This window comes from Ammodytes marinus (assembly GCF_949987685.1).
Source record: "Ammodytes marinus genome assembly, chromosome: 5".
NCBI classification, from domain to species: domain Eukaryota; kingdom Metazoa; phylum Chordata; class Actinopteri; order Uranoscopiformes; family Ammodytidae; genus Ammodytes; species Ammodytes marinus.
The window spans coordinates 6,778,581-6,799,981 of NC_137234.1; the positions used below are offsets into that span (position 1 = coordinate 6,778,581).

A 21,401-nucleotide genomic window follows, 5' to 3' on the forward strand; every position below is an offset into this window, starting at 1 on the left:
GTATATAGAAAGAAACTCCGGTGCTGCTCTTTTGTTGATTTGTGTGTGTGTTGAAGTGTCTGGAATTCAGGTTCCAATTTTTTAAAATTTCTTGAATTATTATTTTTTGTTTGTTTGTTTCAGTGCTGGTTTTTGCACCAGTTTGCCACCATGTTGGTTTGCCTCTATTTCCTCCTTTACAGTGAAAAGAGACCGTTTTTTGGGGGGGAGGAGGGAGGGAGGGGGGGGCTTCACTCTATAAGGGAAGGAAAAAACATCACATTTTACTTGACCTGAGGTGTCACACACACACACACACACACACACACACACACACACACACACACATCAATCAGCCATAAGTGTAATGTCTCTGCCTTTTTACCTGCAAGATTCTCCTTCTGTTCCGATCCAGAAACATCAGTGTTATAGCACGTCAGGACTTGAATTTTTTTTATATATATATAAATATATATTATTGCTGTATTATAGGTGTTGTTATGATCTCAAAAGATGTCATGTTTTTCTTTGTCAATATTGTTTCATTTTTTTTTTCGATTGAAAGCCATTTTTTCTCCCTCTTTCCTGTCTGTACGTGTGTATGTATGCATGTCTGAATTACAGAATGAGTGAATAATTCCTGCCACTGTATCCGCTACCACACACACACAGACACGCACACACACACACACACACACACACACACACACACACACACAAAATTTGGTGAAGGTGTGTAGCAGCCTATAATGTAATAACAACCAATAACATAATAATTGTTGTTGGATAAAACTCATTACATTATAGGCTGCTACAACATGTAAAGGATCTCTGCAACCATCAAGTGACACTAAAAACCAGCTCAGACGTTCAGAATGCATTTGTCTGAGTTTCCATTGCACCTGTGTGGGTTATCTGTGGGTTAAAATCTTGCACTCGCTCACTCTCTCTAACCGTCCATTATAATGTCCTCTGAGCCATCCACAACAATACTGTCCTCCTTTTCCTCTCTCTCTCTCTCTCTCTCTCTCTCTCTCTCTCTCTCTCTCTCTCTCTCTCTCTCTCTCTCTCTCTCTCTCTCTTTCTCTCTCTCTCTCTCATATTTTAACCCAATAACAGCTCTTCCATCATCTTCTCTCTCTCAACTCCGACTGTGAAATGTAGCATTTAATCTGCCTGTTAAAGGTGCTCCGAGGAACTTTCAGTTTGTGTTCATTCTTGCGCCCCCTTTGGACAAAAGCGGTAGTGTTCTTACTACGCCAGCTGTTTTTCCTGGGTGAGCGTAGCCATGACAAAGGCATTAAGAAAAACAATATAAAAATCACATTCTTTGCACTGATGGTCTCGTTTGCTGTCACATGTCATTCATGATCATCAGAGGAAAAATTAGACTGTTTGAGAAATATTCAAAAGTTCCTCGGAGCAGCTTTATTCAGACAAAACAACACGTAGCAACCAAAAACTCAGACGACCGTCCACGTGTTTCTGCATATTCTAACTATCTTTCTGTCTGTCAGTCTCGTATACAAAAAAACAGTGTGTAATATTCCATTCTTATGAGCCTCACTCAGTAGCCAAACAGCAATGACATGATGTCCCAGTACTTAAGCTGCAATATCCCTCCTTTGCTTGCTGCATATACTGTACATGTGTTCAGATACTTTGGGCGCACCCACCTACACAATCATCAGTGTTAATAATAACGTTTTCCTCAAAAGCAAAGACTGTGCGGAGACTTGCAGCCCCGTCCTCATTCCACAATATAAACTGTAAAAAAAAACTGTGTTATGAGGAGAGCTGGAAAGAGGAAACTGTCCATATATGGAGTTCGGCAAAAAAAAAAAAAAAACAAGTTAAAAATTAATAATTAAAAAAGAAGAAAAAAAAAAGTGAATGTATCTGTCACTGGAAGGCATGCTCTGCTTTCTCTCTCTGGTTGTTTTTTGTTCCTCTTTTATACACAGTGTATGTACTATTTATGATCATGCTTTTTTGGGGAGAGGAGTGTACATTGATTTAAAAAGACTCTGTTATTAAAAAGGATATATTATCCTGTGTACGGTTCATTATCTACTATTAATCATCATGGCAACATTTTCTTTGTGCTAAGAAGAAGACGCGGGGGAAAAAAAAGAAAAAGCGAGTTGTGTGTCTCTGTCTGCGCCACTCGGGACATGGTCATGTAAAAGGTGCAATTTGTGTTCTATTTTCTTTTTGTTTTTTAAATGATACAAACATGTCTTCGGTTGTGAGGAGAGAAAAGACTTTATGGGGGGGGACATTCATCTGCTTATTAAAAAAAAGCAAAAACTGCAGCCAAACACAAACGAGTGGAGTAATATTTTTTTTTGTGTCTTGGCTTAATAACTGAATGACACCTTATTTTGGACAACATTGCACATTTGTCATCCTTTTTATCATAAGGTATTACAATATTAAAGTGGTCTAAAAAAAAATATTTTATAGGGTTAGGTGTGTGTGTGTGTGTGTGTGTGTGTGGGGGCGGGGGGTGTTCTGCTGAATGAACACATGCTATTCTGAGGAGCAGCTAAGCCTATTATTTTGCAAATGTAAATATATAGCCTAGTATTCATTGTGTTGAATAACATGCAAAAGTAGGCCTACGGTAGCCTACATCATCTCTTTCGTGACGTGTTAAAAAAAAAGAAACACCAGAAAACCGTCTGATTGGCTTTGGCCCCTACAGTTTTCTAACATGGCCAATGATGATTCAACATGATTCATCATACTGTCTGTCTAACTTTCTGTCTCGTGATGCGACGGTTGCTACAACAACACAACAAGCCTCCACTTCCCGTCATCCTCCGGGTCAGAAATGAAACTACACGAACAGCGGGGAAGATTCCGCCTGGCTGCTGCACACAAAAGTAACCGTATCTTTTGTTTTGATAAAAACAAAACTGAACTGTGCGCCGATGACAGACGAAACGGACCAGCGACACGTGACTGGGCAGATAGCTGAGTCACTAGAAGGAGAATAAAAAACGAAAGAAAATTAGGCTATTCAAGTTCCTCTTCCAATAAAATGAAACTATAGAGTAAGTTATTAAATGCCTCAGCTGTGATTCACCTGAGATAAGGGAGGCTATAATATCAGCTGACTGCAGTGGAGGATACTCTCAGACAGCACATCAACCCGTCCGTGATACACACTCAGACAACAACAAGACAACTCAAAGGTGAGTTTTACACTTCATTTCTGTGTTTAAAAACAACTGTTGCCTACTATTATTTGGTCATTGTTTTATTTTAGTTTTGAATTGTTATATCTTTGACTGTTGTATTGTTGTTGTTCCAGTTGGCTATATTTATTTGGAACGTTTGAGTTACTTTCTCAGGTCAATGAATAAGCTTGTAATGATACATTATCAGGTTAAGCTACTCAGCAGTGTATCACGTGTTGATAGTATTATAGATTTTTGGATTATTATTTGCTACTGATACAATACAATTTTCCTTTGGGAATGAATAAGGTAGGCCTATCTATCTATTTATCGATCTATCTACGTATATATCTATCTATCACGAAGTATATTTTGAGGTGTAACAGAGGATTTCTACACTGGTATGTGTACTTTTTCTGAAGCAAATGATCTGAATACTTGTTGCTTTGTTCAAAATTCTGTCTCTTTAAATCCCACAGATGACTGATTATAAAACCCTTGTTTTCTTCGACTTGGAGACCACTGGATTAGGTGAGATGACATCACATCTATTATCTATTTGTCAGTTTATCAATGTCTGTTTATCAATATAAAACAAATAATAACAATTATATCAATAATGAACATACTACACAAACTCTTTATTTATGCACCCCTATTCAGCACCTCTTAACCAATGTTTACCTAAAACAAACTGTTTTATTGTATTATTGTGTACACAACACTGCATCATAATTAAGGAGCTGATTTATAATTTGTATCAATAATCATAATCTGTATCGTAAACTTAATGTAAAATAAACATTATAGGCTCTCAGAGTAGAAGTCAAAAGGAGCATCACAATACTCAAGTAAAGCTGCACTTTAGAGTAAACAATTGCTTTTAACCCAGTGCGATAAGTGATTAAAATTCCCCTGATATTATCAAAACCAGTCATAAGGGCTCCATCTGTGTGAGGGCACGCATTAGGCGGAGTCTCTATGTGATAACCAGGTTTCTATTCTTATTGGTTTCTAATCTAGAATAGGCCTGTTCTTGGTAAATGAAAGGTAGCGTTTGGGTTTTAGAAATGGGCGGAGAGTGTGTCAGGACATTACACAACAGAAGAGAAACATGTCTGTGCCCGACAACCGCAAACCCAGACATGTACTTCCTGTTGCTGCCACAGGAAGCTGGACTGAAATGATAAACTCATCATGGTTTAGTAGCTGTGTATCTGAATCTTATGGCAGTGGGGGCGGGACCTGATAAGCCTTTGGCTTCTCCTGCCACCCTTCGGACGATAACACAAAGTAATATGTATGAATATGCAAAGAGAAAATTGTGTATTGTGTGTAATTGTCCGGAAGAATAATAATAAATAAATAAATAAATGGTGAATCGTCTTCTATTAGCTGTCTGGCTAGATTACTGGAATGTTTTTACACATACAGTGTGTATAAGCCAATAATAATAATTATAATAGTCATAATAATAGTTTACTTACTATTTGTATAACACACTTCAAACAAGAAATGCAGCTCAAAGTGCTTTACAATGACAAATTGATTGATGATAAAGATCCATAAAATAATAAATCTAGTGGTCGACCGGTATAGGTTTATTAAATGGCCGATTAGGATATTCTGAAAGAGGAATATTTTATGCCGATATCACGTTGTTGTTTTTCTGTTTTGTTTTCTTGCAATGTCTAGATACAAATATTTGATGATAATAATAACAAATCAGAAAAAAATTAATCCCTGTGGTTGGAAAAACACTCAATGTTCCCTGTTGTTATAGAAATAGAAATAGTTCTATGGACCTTATAGGACTTTGTTAAATTATGTTGTTGTGTTTGGAAGGGGTGAGAAAAAAATAATAACAAAGAGTTGATCATGGATTAGAGAACATAAATCTAAAGAGTGAAGTTATTCAGGTTTTCTTATCTCCCTTTGACCCCTCCCCCTTTCTCTCCTGACAGACACGGCTGTGTGTGACATCATCCAGATCTCTGCGGTCTGCGGTGTTCAGGTCTTTAACGTGTACGCGCTCCCTCGCCGCCCGCTCACAGAAAGCGCCAAAAACGTGACGGGCTTCACGGTGAGCGATGACACCTTGTTCCTGCGTGGGACCCCGGTGACCACCACCCCTCTGGACCAGGCCCTCACCTCCTTCATAGCCTTCCTCCGCTCCTTCCCCGGTCCCCTGCTGCTGGCGGGACACAACGCGCGCTGGTTCGACGCCCCCATCCTAACCAGAGCACTGAAGCAGTTCAACATGCATGAAGAGTATCAGCAGGTAGTGACCGGCTATGTGGATACTCTGCTGATTAGTAGGAACAGATTCCGGGGCCTTTCCGCGTAAGCAATTCTCTTTATAAATTTTCATTTTTTTTTTTGTATAATTATTTTTATCTAAAGGTGCACTATGTATTTTTTGAGTGTGTCAGAGAAGTGAGAATTTGTAAGCTATATTCTCATAACTGAATAAACAAACTTTCCTCAAAGGAAAATTGGATCCCTGCAACACTGTTTGAAGTTAGGAAGCTTCCTGTTAAGTTACTGTTTCACTATTGTACAGCAGCAGGGAATGTATTTTATTTTTTACATATTCTAGTCTTACATTTGGTACCAGGCACCTCAATATGACCTTGTTTGATGTATGATTATAGAATTATTCAATACTAAGAATAACATGTAATAAAAAATATGTTTTGTAAACTAACTGCAGGCTCCTCAAAACGTAAACAAATCCCTGCCCCTGAAACTGCATAGTGCACCTTTAATGTCATGCTTCCACCATAACGATCTACATACATTATCTTCCAAACAAATACAAATTTAACAGAACTATCAACTGTATTCCAGGTATTCTCAGGTGTCACTGGTCAAACACTTCCTGGGAAGGTCCTACGACGCTCACAACGCAGTGGAGGACGCCCGCTCGCTGCAAGATCTCTTCAACTCCTGGAACATGAAGAAGAATATTGTTGTGAGGTTTATCTCTAAGGCCTAAAGGAGCTACGCAAATAACCACAAAGACGAAGCTGTCTAGAGGAAAACCTTGTAGCCTATCTTCATTTTTTAAGATTTATTTTTTTGGTATTGGTCACACTTCACGTCTGTGTGTGTGTGTGTGTGTGTGTGTGTGTGTGTGTGTGTGTGTGTGTTTTTTAAGTTTAAGTCAATGAAAAGTATTGAAAAGAGCTTGTGAATTGACCTCGCAGGGATAATTTGGACATACAAGGTTTCCGCCTGACAGCAACGAAAAGAAACATATTTTATATAATAAAGCCCGACCGATTAATCTGCTGGCCGATTTGATTGGTCGATTATTATGCCCGATCTGAGATTAATAATCGTCATTGGCCAGAAGTTGTTCTGATAGACACAGATGTTAAGACTTTTATTTTTCCTTATAGTAAAGGGAACGTGTCTTGGTTTTATTTTGAAACTTATTTTCTTCGTCATGAGCGTTTGAACTATATTTAAGTGATCACAAAATAAGTTATTTAATGTTATATACATATTTTTTTAAATAAAAAATTGGTCGATATTACCGGTTATGGTAATAGTTTACTGTCGGTCGGGCCCTACTATTTAATAATGACCTTTTTCTTTGCACTTTTGTTTGTTCATCATGTAACCTCAGGTGGTTGGAGAAACTGATATTTTTAACTTCACTTACATTTCTTGTGATTTGAGATATATAATATTTGTTACACCCTTAACTTACACATATAAGGTTTTTTCGATATAATAATTAGCATTAATTGATACAGTTGATACATACTTTTTTGTCTGATGTACTGTAACATTGCCTCACGGTGTGTGTAGTCTGTACTCTTGTAGTCTTTTGTGTAAATTGTAGCATTTTTTTACCACAAGATCCATTAAACATCCATTTTTAATTCTCCTAAACTTGGTATTCCCTGAATGATTATTTTACTACACCCATACAGCCTCTCAAATGAATTACATAACATTACATTAACAAATGTAATGAAGCCACAAGGTATGTGGAAGGATGCTTTGCTGAACATGTACCAATGAATTTGCATGTATTTATTGTGGCCCTAGTCCCAGAATCAACATCTTATCTTTAACAAAAAACAAAAAAATTGAATTAATGCCAGTTTGATAATAAAATACATTTATTTCATATTTACTGCATGGACCTTTAAAGATTTACTGCCTAGTTGTGTATCCATATACTTCCGGTAGGGGGCAGCACTGTCTCAGCACTCTGCCTGCGACGCCTGTATTCGCTTCATATTTTACAGAAGATGAATATTAGTAAAGCTGTATTTTTATTACGTATTTTTACTGTTGGTAAAGTAAGTATTACGTTGATTCGCCACAAATACACGCACTGTGCAGAATATACCTCGATTTAATGTGGTCCTTGCATCATTTAAGTACTTAACTACAATTCATTTATCTAATTCAACCCGGAAATTCATCTTCTCCGAGGCTTTTGTTTTGAAAGTGTTGTCCCTGCGTTTAAAATACACGGTGGGAACTTTTAGCCATGTAGCTAGAGGGCTAAACATGTTAGCCAAGACGTCTTTGTGTTCCTCCTTTGTTTCGTTGATGTTCATAAACCTTCGCTGTCACTGTCAAGTTTTAAGAAACGTGATTGAAGCTGCGTCGGGATGGAAACAGCAGCAGACAGCGACGGAGATGAAAAGTTGGTTTTCTTTGACCTGGAGACGACTGGACTGGGTAATATCACTTTATTTGTGTTTGTTTATTACGATAAGAGTCAGGACACTGTCACACCACATAATCAGTGTACTCAATGTTGAGGCTATTTTATACCCATAACATGTCTTCTTTTACTACACATACAAGGTCCAAATTGTGCACTTTGGTGTTGTATTTGACTTGCATATTATTTTTGACAATGAAAAAAAGGCTGTATCCAATTAGAAGTTCCCTGAGAAACGGCTATTTATCTCTTAAGCAGTAATGTGAAATTAATCAAAGAAGCAAAAAGCTGAATGATGAATACAATTGCCATTATAAGCAAAACCGAGGCTACACATTGGCTTTAATCAGGTGTTTAAAGGTGCACTATGTAACTTTGGGTGTGTTACAGAAGTGAACATGTTCTAAACTATATTAATCTCAACCCTTACTAAACAAACTTTCCTCACAGGAAAATGTAACCCCTGGAACATTGTTTGAAGTTAGAAAGCTTCCTGAAAAGTTACTGTTTCACTGTTGTTGTTTACAGCAGCAGGGCCCACAGTTTGGTTTACAAACATGTTCTAGTCATACATTTGCTCCCAGGTTCCTCAAAATATTTGTATTTATTTATGATGATAGACTTATTAAATATTAAGAATTACATCTAGAGAAAATATGTTTTGTGAACTAACTGCAAGAAAATGTAAACAAATCCCCCTCCTCTGAAACTGCGTAGTGCACCTTTAAACCCTGTGTTGATTTCCAGAAAAGTGATCCCCTGAAGCACTTACTGATGATATTAAAGGAATACTTCACCTATACGGACCCGGCGTTCTATCATTATAAAATCGCTATTTTATAATATAATGAATGAGGTTTTACTTCCCTCAGTCTTTCATTGGCCCAGCTGTCCTGTTAATCCTAACCCTACATTCTTACTAGTGTGATGTCACACTAGTAAAATGTAGGGTTAGACCATAAAACACTCTTTCTGCCTTTTGTCAGGCCAGGATGAACCGATTTCAAAAATGTTTGCACATTAATACCACATAGGATCTCAGAGTTCAATACACCTTCATATTCCCACCGGTGAAGTAGGTCTTTAATCTGTACATTGCCTTCCTCCAGGTGAGGACTGTGAGATCGTGCAGCTGTCTGCGGTGAGCGGAAGCCACACCCTCAACCTGTACGTGGTCCCTGGGTGCAGGATGCAGCGTGGAGCCTCCAGAGTGACCGGCTTCAGGGTGAGACGACACAGGCTGTTCCTCCACAGACAGCTGGTCCTCACCAACTCCCTGAGAGAGGTGCTGCTCTCCTTCATAGCTTTCCTTCACATGCTCGGGCGCCCGCTCGTAATAGGCCACAACATCCGACGTTTCGACTGTCCGATTCTGGCCAGGGCTCTGGATGAGTTTGACCTCAAAGCAGAGTTCGAGTCCGCGGTCTCGGGCTATGTTGATACTCTCCCCCTGGCCCGGGAGATGCTGAAAGAGCGCCCCGGCATCACCAGTTTTCGACAGGTGAATCTGGTGAAGGAGCTAGTGGGCGTGGACTACAAGGCCCACGATGCATTGGAGGATGTGCGAGCGCTACAGTCGCTGTACGGTGTCTTGCAGCCCACAGCGGAGTTGATCTGTAGGCATAGGTTCACTCTGAAAACCATGGAAGACAAGCCAGATGCTAAGGCTAAAGCTAAAGCGCAAGGTAAGCCACCACAACCAGGACAGCGCCCCCTATTGGAACACTTTAGACTGACACGGAGGTCCACAGAACGCAAAGCAGAGGAGAGAGATGGAGAGCGCAATGAATTATAATAGAACTTCTTCAGTTTATTATTATCAGACAATGAGAGAAGACTGTGTGGTGCTTTCACATGGTTGATGGAGGGAGAACAAATGGAAAAACTATCTGGATTGTCCTCTTTGAAGGAAAAAAGGAAGAAAAGAATGCAGCGAAAGTTGATTATTCCAGTGTGCATTTGTGGAAGCTTTTGAAAGGTGAGGGTGGCGTACCAGGACAATACACACAGTACTACACACATTAGACCACTAGGGCCTTCAGTTATACTAGATGACCTTGACACAAGCTTTGTCAATCCGGAGTTTCAAATCTGTACACTTTGGTCTTCTGACTCTTTGATTATTACAAAAATATGCACTTGTAAATGTTTAAAGTGTAGATTTAATTTAATTATTAGATTTAATTATTCCACTTTGAATGCAGTAGCTTGATTTTTTTTGTCCCCGCTGTTTGAAAAGGGAAAGAGTGATGACTTTTTAAAATGTACTTGATGTAAATAGTTTTGTTACTGAGAAAATGAAATTCACTTTTATATGAATTTACTTTGAGGTTTGGATGAGCTTTACAGAATATTTTATTGGAGGTGAATAACTCTGCTAATAAATATTTAATATTTCTAAACTGCGTCACTAATGATTAATTCCATCGCTGCGTAAGTGTGAATATTATGGCCAGCTGTGGCAAAGTGTGTAGGCTGGTCGTCCACTGGGTTGCAGGGTCGGTGGTTCGATCCCCCATCTCCCTGCCACTTGTTGAAGTGTCCCTGGGCAAGACACTGAACCCATAAATTGCTACCGACAGTAAGCTTGTACCCTGTGTGGTAGCTGCTGCTATCGGTGTATGAATGTGTGTGTGATTGGGTGAATGTGTACAAAACAATGTAAAGCGCTTTGGGTCTTTGAAAAAACAGGGAAAAGCACTATATAAGTGGAGTCCATTTACCATTTACTATTATAGTTCAAAAGACAAACGAAAAAATGGTTGATTTGAGACAGTTTAGTAATAGAACAAGGCTTTTATTAAACCAGTTTTACAGTCACATGTTCTCTGCAGTCCCATGGCTACAGCAGCATCACCAGAAACAGAAAATGCTAAACCATGACCTCACCACAGAAATCTTCTCACAATAGTTACATGAAAACAATGAAGGTATATTAACATCCTGGCCTTCAGAACTGTGTGCATTTGAAGGTCATGTTAGAAGTGAAAGACAAACGAAACTCTAATATATGATTTCTGTGCAAAGTCCCTTGACGTACAGTAATAAAACTAAAAAGTGATTAAAAACAAGATCAGTAACAAAGGAAGTTGAAATCAAAATCGGATAGTGTTCCCAGTAAACAGTAAACTCTATAAGATTGTACCTACATTAAAACGATTGAAAAGATGGGAAAACAGCAGGTTGGTTGTTTGACAAAAAATAATAACTGGAGGCTCTTCGATTTTAAGATATACAGAAGGATGAATTTGACGAAAATGGTTCTTCAATAAAAATTCATTCAGGTCAAATAATGCAGAGAAATATTAACTCACTGGTTGGTTTGCAGGCGTATAGAGCATTCGTTCATTCTCAAATATTCGATTAAACATTACCTATAAAAACTGTTACAAGACGAAAATACATACTGATTAAATTCAGATTGACCCCCTGGTAAAAACTCACTGGAATATTATGCAGACGTTTGCACCACAGCGAAATAATCTAGTTGCAATATTGAACCATTTTGTTGGAAAGTTGGTCGCCATAAAAGACACAAAACCCATAAGTCGGTTCAGTATGTGATGCATCAGAAGTACAAATAACAAAACATGCAAAGTCTGAAAAAATTAGCTTTCAAATACTCAAGAAATACAGACATCCCATGAATCCTATAAAATTGAATGCAGCATTTTCCATAATATTGGCGCCCGGGGATGTGTTAACGGACTTGGGTCAGATTGTACAAGTATATGTAACAAGCAGCATTGATGTACTATTCATTAATATAGAACTTCAATTGGCATTTCTAATTCCCATGTAGTCGTGCTTATTTAATGGGATGGAGATAATACAGGAAATGGCCGCTTTTTGTTGGCTCAAAATGGTTAACCGAAGTCCAATTTCTTGTTTGTTCACGCAAACCTGGCCAATAAAGTTGATTCTGATTTGGCTTTTTTTTTAAATACATTTTTGTATGATTCACTACTTTTTGGAGAAAGTTGCGACGGTAAAACATGCGCTGGTAATGGTAGGCTATAGAAAGCAGTAATACTTTACAATGGGTCAGCTTCACCATGGTTACTGTAGCATCACCGTGGAGATAGATAGAATGCCCAGTATTACCGCTCTAAATCAAACATGCACACACAGGCATCTCAGCATCACACAGTATATAACCTCAACTTGTTGATATACTAACGAGGGGATATTTATTTACTAGTTCAAGCTGAAATAAAATGAGAAATCAGGCATTTGCACACATGAGCCTGGGGAAGACAAACTGCTGGCTCATATAACAGACATGCTCAGTCCTAAACTAAATGGTTCTGTAGTTGTACAAAGCAGTGAGTGGTGGTTGACTGCACCAGTGTAAACATACTTTCACCCTGTTTCTGTGCTGAGTTTGAGTAAATCGCTGTCAGTGTGCGTTATCGTAATCTCAGACAGGAATACAACAGCTGGCATTGTTTTTCACGGTTGTTCAGTGTTGAAGACACATTTTACTTTTTATTCTTGGTATGTGTCCTCTGTTTAACCCATGAACAATTTGGGATTTGTAACTCCACTTTTTCCACAAGATGTAATTGTACAACTACAGGTAAAACACAGTTAGAATCCAGCAGCAATGGATAACAGTAATACTGCTGGACTTTAAAGAACACTGCTGGAGGTTGAGTTTGGGTCGGGTCGGGTCGGGTCGGGGGGGGGGGGGGAATTGTGTCTGAAAGTTTCTTTAAAGCCATTCTGGAGAAAGGTCATGTTGACAAAATCAATTTGTCAAAATCAGTGAATATCTCCTCTATAGATCCTAGGCTGTATATTAACACTGGATTTTTTCTTCTTCAGCGCACACACACAGTACTTGCAGGTAGTGAACCATGAGGAGATATTCACTGATTTTTACAAAAAGGGATTTTGAAAAATAGCATTCTCCAGAATCGCAGACTCCACCTTTACATTTCTACCTACTACAAAGTGCACAGCGATCATTGGGCTCAAACCACAGTGTCAAACTTGGAAAACCAAACCCAGGTTAGTATGATCCTTCATACACAGGCTGTGTTGGAAAAGCCCTACTAACGTCTTCCCTCCTACATACTCAACATGTATATACTCCATACTGTCTACTTAACGATCGATTGTGTATGCGAGGTTTGTCGGACTGTTAACACTTAAGTATACAGAAGCAATAAAGAATTAAAAAAAAACTTCTGTGTCGTTTGAAAAGATGCAATGCATTGTGGGGCGGTTGAGTAGGAGTAGATCCTATCGATCCATACACAAAATCTTCCCGGAAGTAAGTACTCATCTAGGCATTTCTCGCCTACACAAACTCGCATACACAACCGTCACATACTCAAATTGACATCAAAATGAGTATGAGTAGGACGCTAGTAGGGGCTTTTCGAAAACAGCCACAGTGTCAAACTTGGAAAACCAAACCCAGGTTAGTATGATCCTTCACACATAGACTACAGCAGGCAGCAGGCCCGGAACATGCTCATCCCTGTCTGGGAGGTGATGTGCAGAGAGACGCTCTCATTGGCTGAGACAAACAGCACGGAGCCCCGCCTCAGAGTGATGTCAGAGAGGGCAGCGACAGAGGTTGCCGTGGCGTCGCCCTCGATGACCAATAGAATGCTGGCGCTGTCGACCGGAGCCATCGTGTACTGCTTCATGGAGGCTGGGACCTGCAGGGAAGGAACCAGGTGAGAAAAAGCTTTATTATCTAGATTATTGATTTCCAACTTTAACTCATAAAATATTTCTAAAAAGGTGGGGGGTCTGGGCCTCCCCCCACTGAAAATGTTGTGCCAAACACTATAATTCCTGCATGCATATTATGAATATGATTATTATATTCCATTTCAACCAAGTCTGAAAAAAAAACGCCAATTCCCTTTATACAGTACACTGCACCTTTAAGTGTTTCATCATGACTGTTGAGCTGTTGTTTTCTACCTGTATCCTTATGACAGAGAAGTCAGGCACTGGGGGGTCGTAGACAGACACACAGGGGTCTGAAGGGTCCGGGACACAGGGGAAGATCTTAGCGCTGGCGGGGGCGGGGCTGTAGCTCAGCATCTCACACAGTGTGTTCACGTCGATGTATTTGGGCGTCAGACCGGCCCGCACCGTGTTGTCTGAGCACGCCATGCACTCAATACAGTCTGGATGGAAGGAGGAAGAAACGGAAAAATTAAAGCAAGTATAAATAAATAAATATAGAATAAAGGGGAAATTAAAGCAAGTTTTACATAAGGCAAAATGCGAAGTTGATTATCTCTTAAAATGGAAAAATCTATTTTTACATACTCGTACAGTCAGTGTAATAAATAAATATATATATATAAAAAAAAAAAAAGCACTGCGTATGTCAACAATGAATTAACTCAGGCAAAACTCTACTGTTTTATTCATTATCATTTAGCATGGATAACAAATGCTAAAGCTCATGAGTACAGCCTTAAAGCACTGCCTCACCCCCGTAGAGGTATGCATGGGGCTCGTTGGCCCCCAGGAACATGGCCTGTCCGGGCTCCAGCTCCATGAGGTTGAGGAAGTAGATGGAGAAGCAGCCGATGTCTCCGGGGTACTGGGAGTGAAGACGCAGCAGCAGATCACCGTTACTGCTGGACGTGTCCTTCCCTGCTGCACCTATACACAAAGACAGCCAACAACTTATTTACTTACTAATTTTTTTTTTTTTTTAAGATTATTTTTTGGGATTTTATCGTTTTAACTTATTTACTGACACTTTTTATTTAAATTTTTTAAATGTATCATTATTATTAAACTTGAACTCTATACTCCTTGCCCGGCCCTCTGGCGTTGTCTTTTTGTCTGTCTGCCGTCTATCTATATGTTAGTATGTTCTGTTGCAATTGAACTGCCCTGTGCGATGAATAAAAATGTTTGCACTTGAATGAGATGAGAGGGAAAATATATCAGCAACTGTTATGATGCCTCCTATTTGGATGATGAGAGAAAGTTTCATTTTGGGGCCCCCTGGTGGTAGTATAGTAGAAGACAGTGGCAGACCAGACAAACTCCTTCCTCCTCCTTCACTCTGAATTGAATTGGCTAAAACAGCACATGCAGCAGTTCACTCACTGCAACATTTCAAGCAACGCAGATGGTCTACTTTTTATACAATCAGAAATCATTTGGAAGAGGCTTTAAATCACAGACAATGCCTACACATAGCAGTGGCTGTAATTCAATCGTTTTGATGCTTTTTTTTAAATGATTGCACTGCTTTTATTTCATAATGCATTGTTTTATGATTGTAAAATGCCGTCTATATGTTAATGTGTAAAATGTAACTCCTTGAATTAGAACCAGTTCATTTAGCATGTGTGTGTATTCTGCTGTTGGTAGCTAGCGCCGTTAGCTCCTCACTCACCCTCCTCTGTGACCCTCTTGACCAGCATGTTGAGCTGATCCACGAACACTTTCTTCTCACAGTTCATCATGCGACTGAAGCATTTCTTCAGCACCTGACCGGTCTGAGCCGCGTCGCCCGCACTGCTACGTAGCTCCTCCGCTGTCTCACTGCCCAACAGAGCACTGAACTCTGGGACAGCTGATGATACACACACACACACACGCAAACACACACACACGCAAACACACACACACGCAAACACACACACGCAAACACACACACACACACACACGCGAGAAAAGGTATGAATTTATCTTTGAAAAGCTGATAGCAACTTTGTGTCAACTCGTTTGGCGAAGGCTTGACGTAACCGACATGCATTTATATGAAAAAGTTACGCATTATGGCTTTAAATCCCAAACAATTATTTAGATATACAGTATATTTATAATGTTTTCTTGTTTCTCTATAGCATCTTGTGGGACTTGTGGACTGACCTTTAAGATACCCCAGGAGCTGTTCCACTGGTCTGAAGCCACACAGGCCCTGGAAGTGCGTCAGCGCGATGGCCATCTCCGGCTTGTGGTTGTTATCGGGGTAATGCTCCGGAAACTGAGCGTGGAGACGGGCAGCTAACTCCTGACAAAACCATAAGGACGGTGAACACTTTACTATGTGAAAGTTCCTAAAACTAGTACACAACATGTTGAATATAGTCATTCAAACCATGTAGCCCTATATTGGTAACAATTGGATAATATCGATGTATTTTCCTTATAAGTGCAGTGTGCAGAATGTATTATTTATTTTATTCAGACTAACTCCTAAACCAAACCATAAGGACAGAGAAGGAAGGGGAGTTACTACGCTGAACACTAAACTATGTGAACATCCTAAAACTACAGCTCTGGAATAAATTAAGAGACCACTCCAAATGTTCAGTGTCTCTCGTTTTTACTATTAATAGGCATATGTTTGATAAGAATGAACATTTTGGTTTTATAATATAAACTACTGACACAATGTCTACCAAATTCCAATACATATTTTGTCATTAAGAGACTTTTCAATAAGTGATGTAGAGATGAAGATTTAATAAAAATCCAGACTGGTCTCTTAATTTTTTTCCGGAGCTGTATGTATACACAACAGGTTGAATACAGTATTCAAACCATGTAGATTTGTGTTTAGCCCTATATTGGTAACAATTGGATAATATTGCTGATTTTTCCTTAAAAAGGTGCAGTGTGCAGAATGTATTATTCATATTATTCAGATATTACACACTGCACCTTTAACCAGTTTCCACTGGAAATTTCAGGAGACAACATCTAGAGTTTAAGTATTGAACTGCAGTGTTTCCGCCCATATTCACATAGCAGTGGCCACCCTGCATCCTGCTGTACAGCTCATTTATTGATTTATTGATTGATTTTTCTGAGAGACGAAAAAAGAGAAGAGGAGGGGCGCGGCACAGGGAGCACTTGGTTTTATCACCAGAGTGCACTACTATATGAATGCCTCATTATTTCTGAAGAAAGCAATAATGCTGACCGCGGATTATCAATTTTACATGAGGAAAATAAATAGCCGTACCTCAAATTCACTGTCTCAATTTTCCTAAATCTGGAGGAAACTTGATATGTTAAGTAGACGGACCATTTTTACCTGTTCATTGCTTTCAGTTTGTACTTAGGCCTTGAAAGCCATTGACAGATAGACACACACATTTTAAAAGTCCTGGAAGGGTGCACTTGCAAATGCTCCAAACAGCCTTGCACCCCAAATGCCCCGCTGATACTGTATGTCTAAATCATAGGGGAAATACCGATAGGGAATCCACGCTAAACAACTCATGAGTCATTTCATGCAGATTGTGTGTGTGTGGCCGTGTTTGTGTGTGTGTGTGGCCGTGTTTGTGTGTGTGTGTGTGTGTGTGTGCGTGTGCGTGCGTATGTGTACTCACCCTGTTGGGGTGGGCCTGTATGGACAGGGCCGTATTGACAGAGAGGACTTTGAAGAGGAAGGGCAGCTGACCCTGGAAGGTGTCCTTGACCTTGGAGCCGAGGCAGGCGGGGAAGTGAGCGATCCACTGGCCCAGCGTGGTCTGTGCGATCCTGTTGTCTTTGATCTGGGCGTCGCCTTTAGGGTGGGTGCCCATCCACAGCTGGAAGAGAGACAGAGGACTCACTTACTCCCAAGGTTACATACAGAATAAATAAGTTAAAAGGTGCAGTCAGAGATTGTTGTCAAAATCCCTTTTTGTCAAAATCAGTAAAAGTCTCTTTAAGATCCGCTATCTGTGTGCACGGAAAGTAAATGTCAATACACAGCCTAGGACCTGTAAACTGGTATGTAAACAAAGGGACAACGGTTAGCTAGCAACATGCTCAGTTTAGAGAGCATAGGTGTGTATGTACAGGTAGCAGATCGTGAAGAGATATACACCGACAAATTTATCTTAACAAGCATTCTCCAGAATCGCTGACTGCACCTTTAAGCCCATTAAGACTTTTTTAAATACCCATCATCCGTGTGAGTGCGTAGAAATTTAAGTCAGGTTTGGGGCTGATCGGTTTATGTGCCAGAAACCCAACATAACTAGGATAATGAATGTGGGAAAGTAAAACGTGAAACACTTTTCCGTTCCTCAACATGAGCCAACGATGAGGGGCTGCGTCCCAATTAAAAGTGTAATTAAGGATCGCCATGGTAGCCTGGTGGTTACTGCGCATGCCTTTGAATCCCACAATGCTTGTTAGTTTCCAATTGGTGACCTTTGTTAAATGTCAGTCCCTGTCACTCTCCCCCTCTCCTCTCTGTTTTGAACTATCTTATGAGGTACCCCCCCCCCCCCAACAAAAAAATAATAAAAAGAAAATATATTTTTTAATGTTTTAATAATTCCCTTTATCATTTAAACTTGGGAAATGCACTTCTGTTGCTGTATCCTCCTTTATTTTATGTTAACTAAGATAGTCACAGCTGTCCCTACCTCTGAGAGAAAGGCCTGTTATCATACGTATTACATTTAACCAATCTGTCTAACGCTGTAATCCAAAGTGATGTGGATCTAATGAGAATGGATTAATCACTTGGTGTAAATTGCTCTGTTTGAGAGGCTGAGAGCATTAATCTAATGCTTTCACTGTAAATGAAGGACACTGTTTTTCAAGGACACACACACACTTGTTGGTGGAAACATACTGACTCAGACCTGTGACCTTTTAGGTAGAGGCTTATGTGTCTTAATGTATTTATTTAGTTGCTTTCCAGTTTTTATTTATTTATTCAGTTTTAATTTTGCACAAGGGGAAATAGAAATTATAAGCACAAGCAGTGACAGCAAGTTTTAAATGTATATTTTGGCCTTTTTTTGCAACATGAACAAATTCTCTCAAAAAGCAGCAGTGTGTAATAACAATACAAAGCACAGTAGTAATACAGGTTGAGCTTGACATCTTCACATTTTATTATGCTCCTATTTTTTTATTAGGTTTTTATTTTTCATGTTGCTTAGCAATAGCCTCTGACAATATGAATGCCAGCTACCGTAATATGATCAACCCTGACATGTGACATTTTATGTGGCTTGCGGTGTGTGAAAATGCCAACACTTCCACAACCTGAACTGATGACCTTCATGACAAACCCTGTGGCGCTGCTGGAGCTAAATACAGAATGAATTATGAACGGCGTGGAGAGAGGACACCGCTCCAAGATACTGCCAACACTCTCTGCCAAGATACACAACACGATGCATCTTTATACTCAGTGTAGACACTGTGGAGCTACATTTAAAAAAAAGAAAGATCATATAATGAAGATAATACGTTTTTGCCATATCAAATACTCAAAAGTAAGTAGCTACCCAAACAACTACAACAAATGTATATTGGGGGTCCGTGAGTGTAATGTCAATTGTGTCAAAAGGGATATTTTAGAAAACCTAACTTTTATCCAGTGGTTTAAATATTACATCCATTGAACTGGAACTGCTGGTCGCACTGAAATGAAAGCTACGAATCAAAATTTCCGAGTTTGTTATCTCAGATATTTCTCGACCAACTTTGACACATTTGTCAAACATTACATGATTTCAATTTGGCACTTTGGCTCAACTCTGTTGTTTTTAAGTTTGCTTTATAAATAAAATTGGATTGGATGATCTGTTTTAATAAACAATGTAAAGTTCTGATGCTACTTATAAATGTGACACATGATCTCTGTGGCTTAACATGACACTTGACATGCTTTTCCTTTTTTTCTATGTTGACTTGACAGATTACAAAATATATTTTAGTACAACAACCTGCAATTTGTAGTCAACACCTTTGCATTTTTTGTCTACTTGTATGGTTGTAACTCGTATATCTCCTACACAATACATAATGTCTCGGGGTAGCAGGGATTAAAGCAGGAATTCAGTGTTTAGTTCCAGGACCAGTCTAGTGAGTTGAACTAGTATATCTTCCCAGTAGTAACCTATACGTACCTCTGCGTAGGGCTTTCCTTGCTCTATGACGGCCAGCGGGTCTCCTCCAACCACCAGCTGGGCCACCTCACTGTCCCGCCCAATCTTCCCCCACGCATAGTTCTGCACCGCACAGGTCAGGGGGAACACTGAGGGAAGATAAATGCAGTGTTTAAATTATTGTCAGAAAAAGTGGAAACAGAATTGAATCCAGTCTAGGCAAGGCAAAGCAAGGCAAGTTTATTTATATAGCACAATTCAGACACAAGGCCATTCAAAGTGCTTTACAGGGGCAAGATTAAAATACATAATACACATTAGAAAGGCGAATGAATAAAACATTTAAAAGCAAATGAATAGAAATAGAACATTTAAATAAAATAAAAATTACAGGTTAAAATAGAAACAGAAAAGTCTAGTCCAGTGTCCTTCAATACTTCTTCTAAATCATGGTTTCTATACACACAGCATGTGCCCTAGAGCAGTTATTTGAGACTTTGTTAATGCTACTCAAAATTAAATTAAAGACCAATTTCACCATAACCAAAACTGTTGAGGAAAAATTACTTTGGGTAAGGGACACAATTGCATTAAAAATGACTTAGTTGGTCCTGTGCAAAAATGAAGAAATATGTTTTATTTGTCATTCATTTATTTGAAAGTGTCCATCATGCTATGCTGACCTGCAAGATGTAAGGGATTTATAAATTCTATAAAAAAAGAGGCGCTACTACCATTATTTTGATTTTATAAATTGCAACTTAAGAATTTTTTTTTCGTAAAATCCCATGTCTCCCCATATTGAAGACTTTTGAAAGATGATTATAGACATTATCATACCATTCAATAACTTGATTAAATGCCTTTTAATAGCCTACTTTCTAAGGATCTGAAGAAATCCTATCTATAGGCTATTAGTACTACAGTTTGGTATATAGGCTACAATAAACTGGTCAGTTAACTCACTGTCCAGTTTTGTGGTTCAACAGAGTGTAGCATATCTTGACAATGAAAAATAACCAACTGCAGCTTGCCTGACTCTGTACCTTCATTATAGAATCAGTAAACCAGGGTGTGTAGGCTGTATTCTGCAGGGAATACATTATGTGGCACCGTCCAGCTGACGATGCAACGGTCATTGACACACACAACAAACACACACAGTAAGCAGGTTTTAGCCTACATTTGCGAGGGACTGTTCGAGCCCGTTCAAATTAAATGTAGCAACACTTCGCAAAGAGCTGAAGACATTTCATACGGTTGTCAAAAAGGACAAATAGGACTATAGTTATTTCAGCGCCGCTTCCCATTAGAAACCATTGCATTGACTGTGGGCTACTGTATAAACGCCGGGTGAAACAACGAGCCTTTTTGTTCGCTCTAATCGGGTCTATAACGTGTATTACGGTATTATGTCATTACAATAAACCTCTGTACCATTAGCGGGCTAATTTGTTTTCTATTTACGACGGGAAATACGATTTTGAATGAGGTAAGGGCGAGAACATCTTCACTCACCTCTCACTTCCTCCATGGCTGCGACTACGACTGTCAAACAGCTCGTGACGTCACGACTTGATTTACTGCTACGTAGCATTTATTTATTGATTTTATTGGTTCGGTTATATTTAATTTATTGATCTAAAAATATATAATAGCCTACGTATATGTATTTTGAGATAAAAACATTTTTTTAATCAT

At 39.2% G+C, this 21,401-nt stretch overlaps 4 protein-coding genes across 5 annotated transcripts in view; 3 read left to right on the forward strand and 1 right to left on the reverse strand.

Moving 5' to 3' along the window:
• Positions 1–169, forward strand: part of LOC307250777 (unconventional myosin-IXAb-like) — a 144,236-nt gene extending 144,067 nt beyond the window's left edge. The window contains exon 43 of the mRNA XM_080027968.1: positions 1–169. This exon is cut by the window's left edge and continues 1,526 nt beyond it. The gene's annotated coding sequence lies outside the window, so the exon portion shown is untranslated.
• Positions 170–2,884: 2,715 nt separating this feature from the next.
• LOC307250216 (DNA polymerase III PolC-type-like) lies at positions 2,885–7,057 on the forward strand. Its single transcript, XM_080027223.1, has 4 exons — positions 2,885–3,179; positions 3,644–3,695; positions 5,129–5,507; positions 6,015–7,057. The coding sequence occupies exons 2-4, from the start codon at positions 3,644–3,646 to the stop codon at positions 6,160–6,162; spliced, it is 579 nt and encodes a 192-aa protein (XP_079883349.1). The 5' UTR covers positions 2,885–3,179; the 3' UTR covers positions 6,163–7,057.
• Positions 7,058–7,744: 687 nt separating this feature from the next.
• LOC307251196 (protein PML-like) lies at positions 7,745–9,652 on the forward strand (the record flags this gene model as incomplete). The annotated part of the gene is made up of 2 exons (XM_080028517.1): positions 7,745–7,871; positions 8,967–9,652. Exons 1-2 carry the CDS (start codon positions 7,802–7,804, stop codon positions 9,650–9,652), a joined length of 756 nt encoding a protein of 251 aa, XP_079884643.1. The 5' UTR covers positions 7,745–7,801.
• A 989-nt stretch (positions 9,653–10,641) lies between these two features.
• Positions 10,642–21,237, reverse strand: mpi (mannose phosphate isomerase). Of its 2 annotated transcripts, XM_080028331.1 has the most exons (8): positions 21,219–21,237; positions 19,722–19,849; positions 17,193–17,393; positions 15,724–15,865; positions 15,245–15,424; positions 14,323–14,496; positions 13,801–14,009; positions 10,642–13,529 (listed from the first exon to the last, which is right to left on the reverse strand). In XM_080028331.1, exons 1-8 carry the CDS (start codon positions 21,232–21,234, stop codon positions 13,311–13,313), a joined length of 1,269 nt encoding a protein of 422 aa, XP_079884457.1. In that variant the 5' UTR covers positions 21,235–21,237; the 3' UTR covers positions 10,642–13,310. The 2 variants fall into 2 exon arrangements, with proteins under 2 accessions (XP_079884457.1, XP_079884456.1); XM_080028330.1 differs by lacking the exon at positions 21,219–21,237 and having other exon boundaries at positions 13,759–14,009; positions 19,722–19,845.
• Between the last annotated feature and the right edge of the window lie 164 nt (positions 21,238–21,401).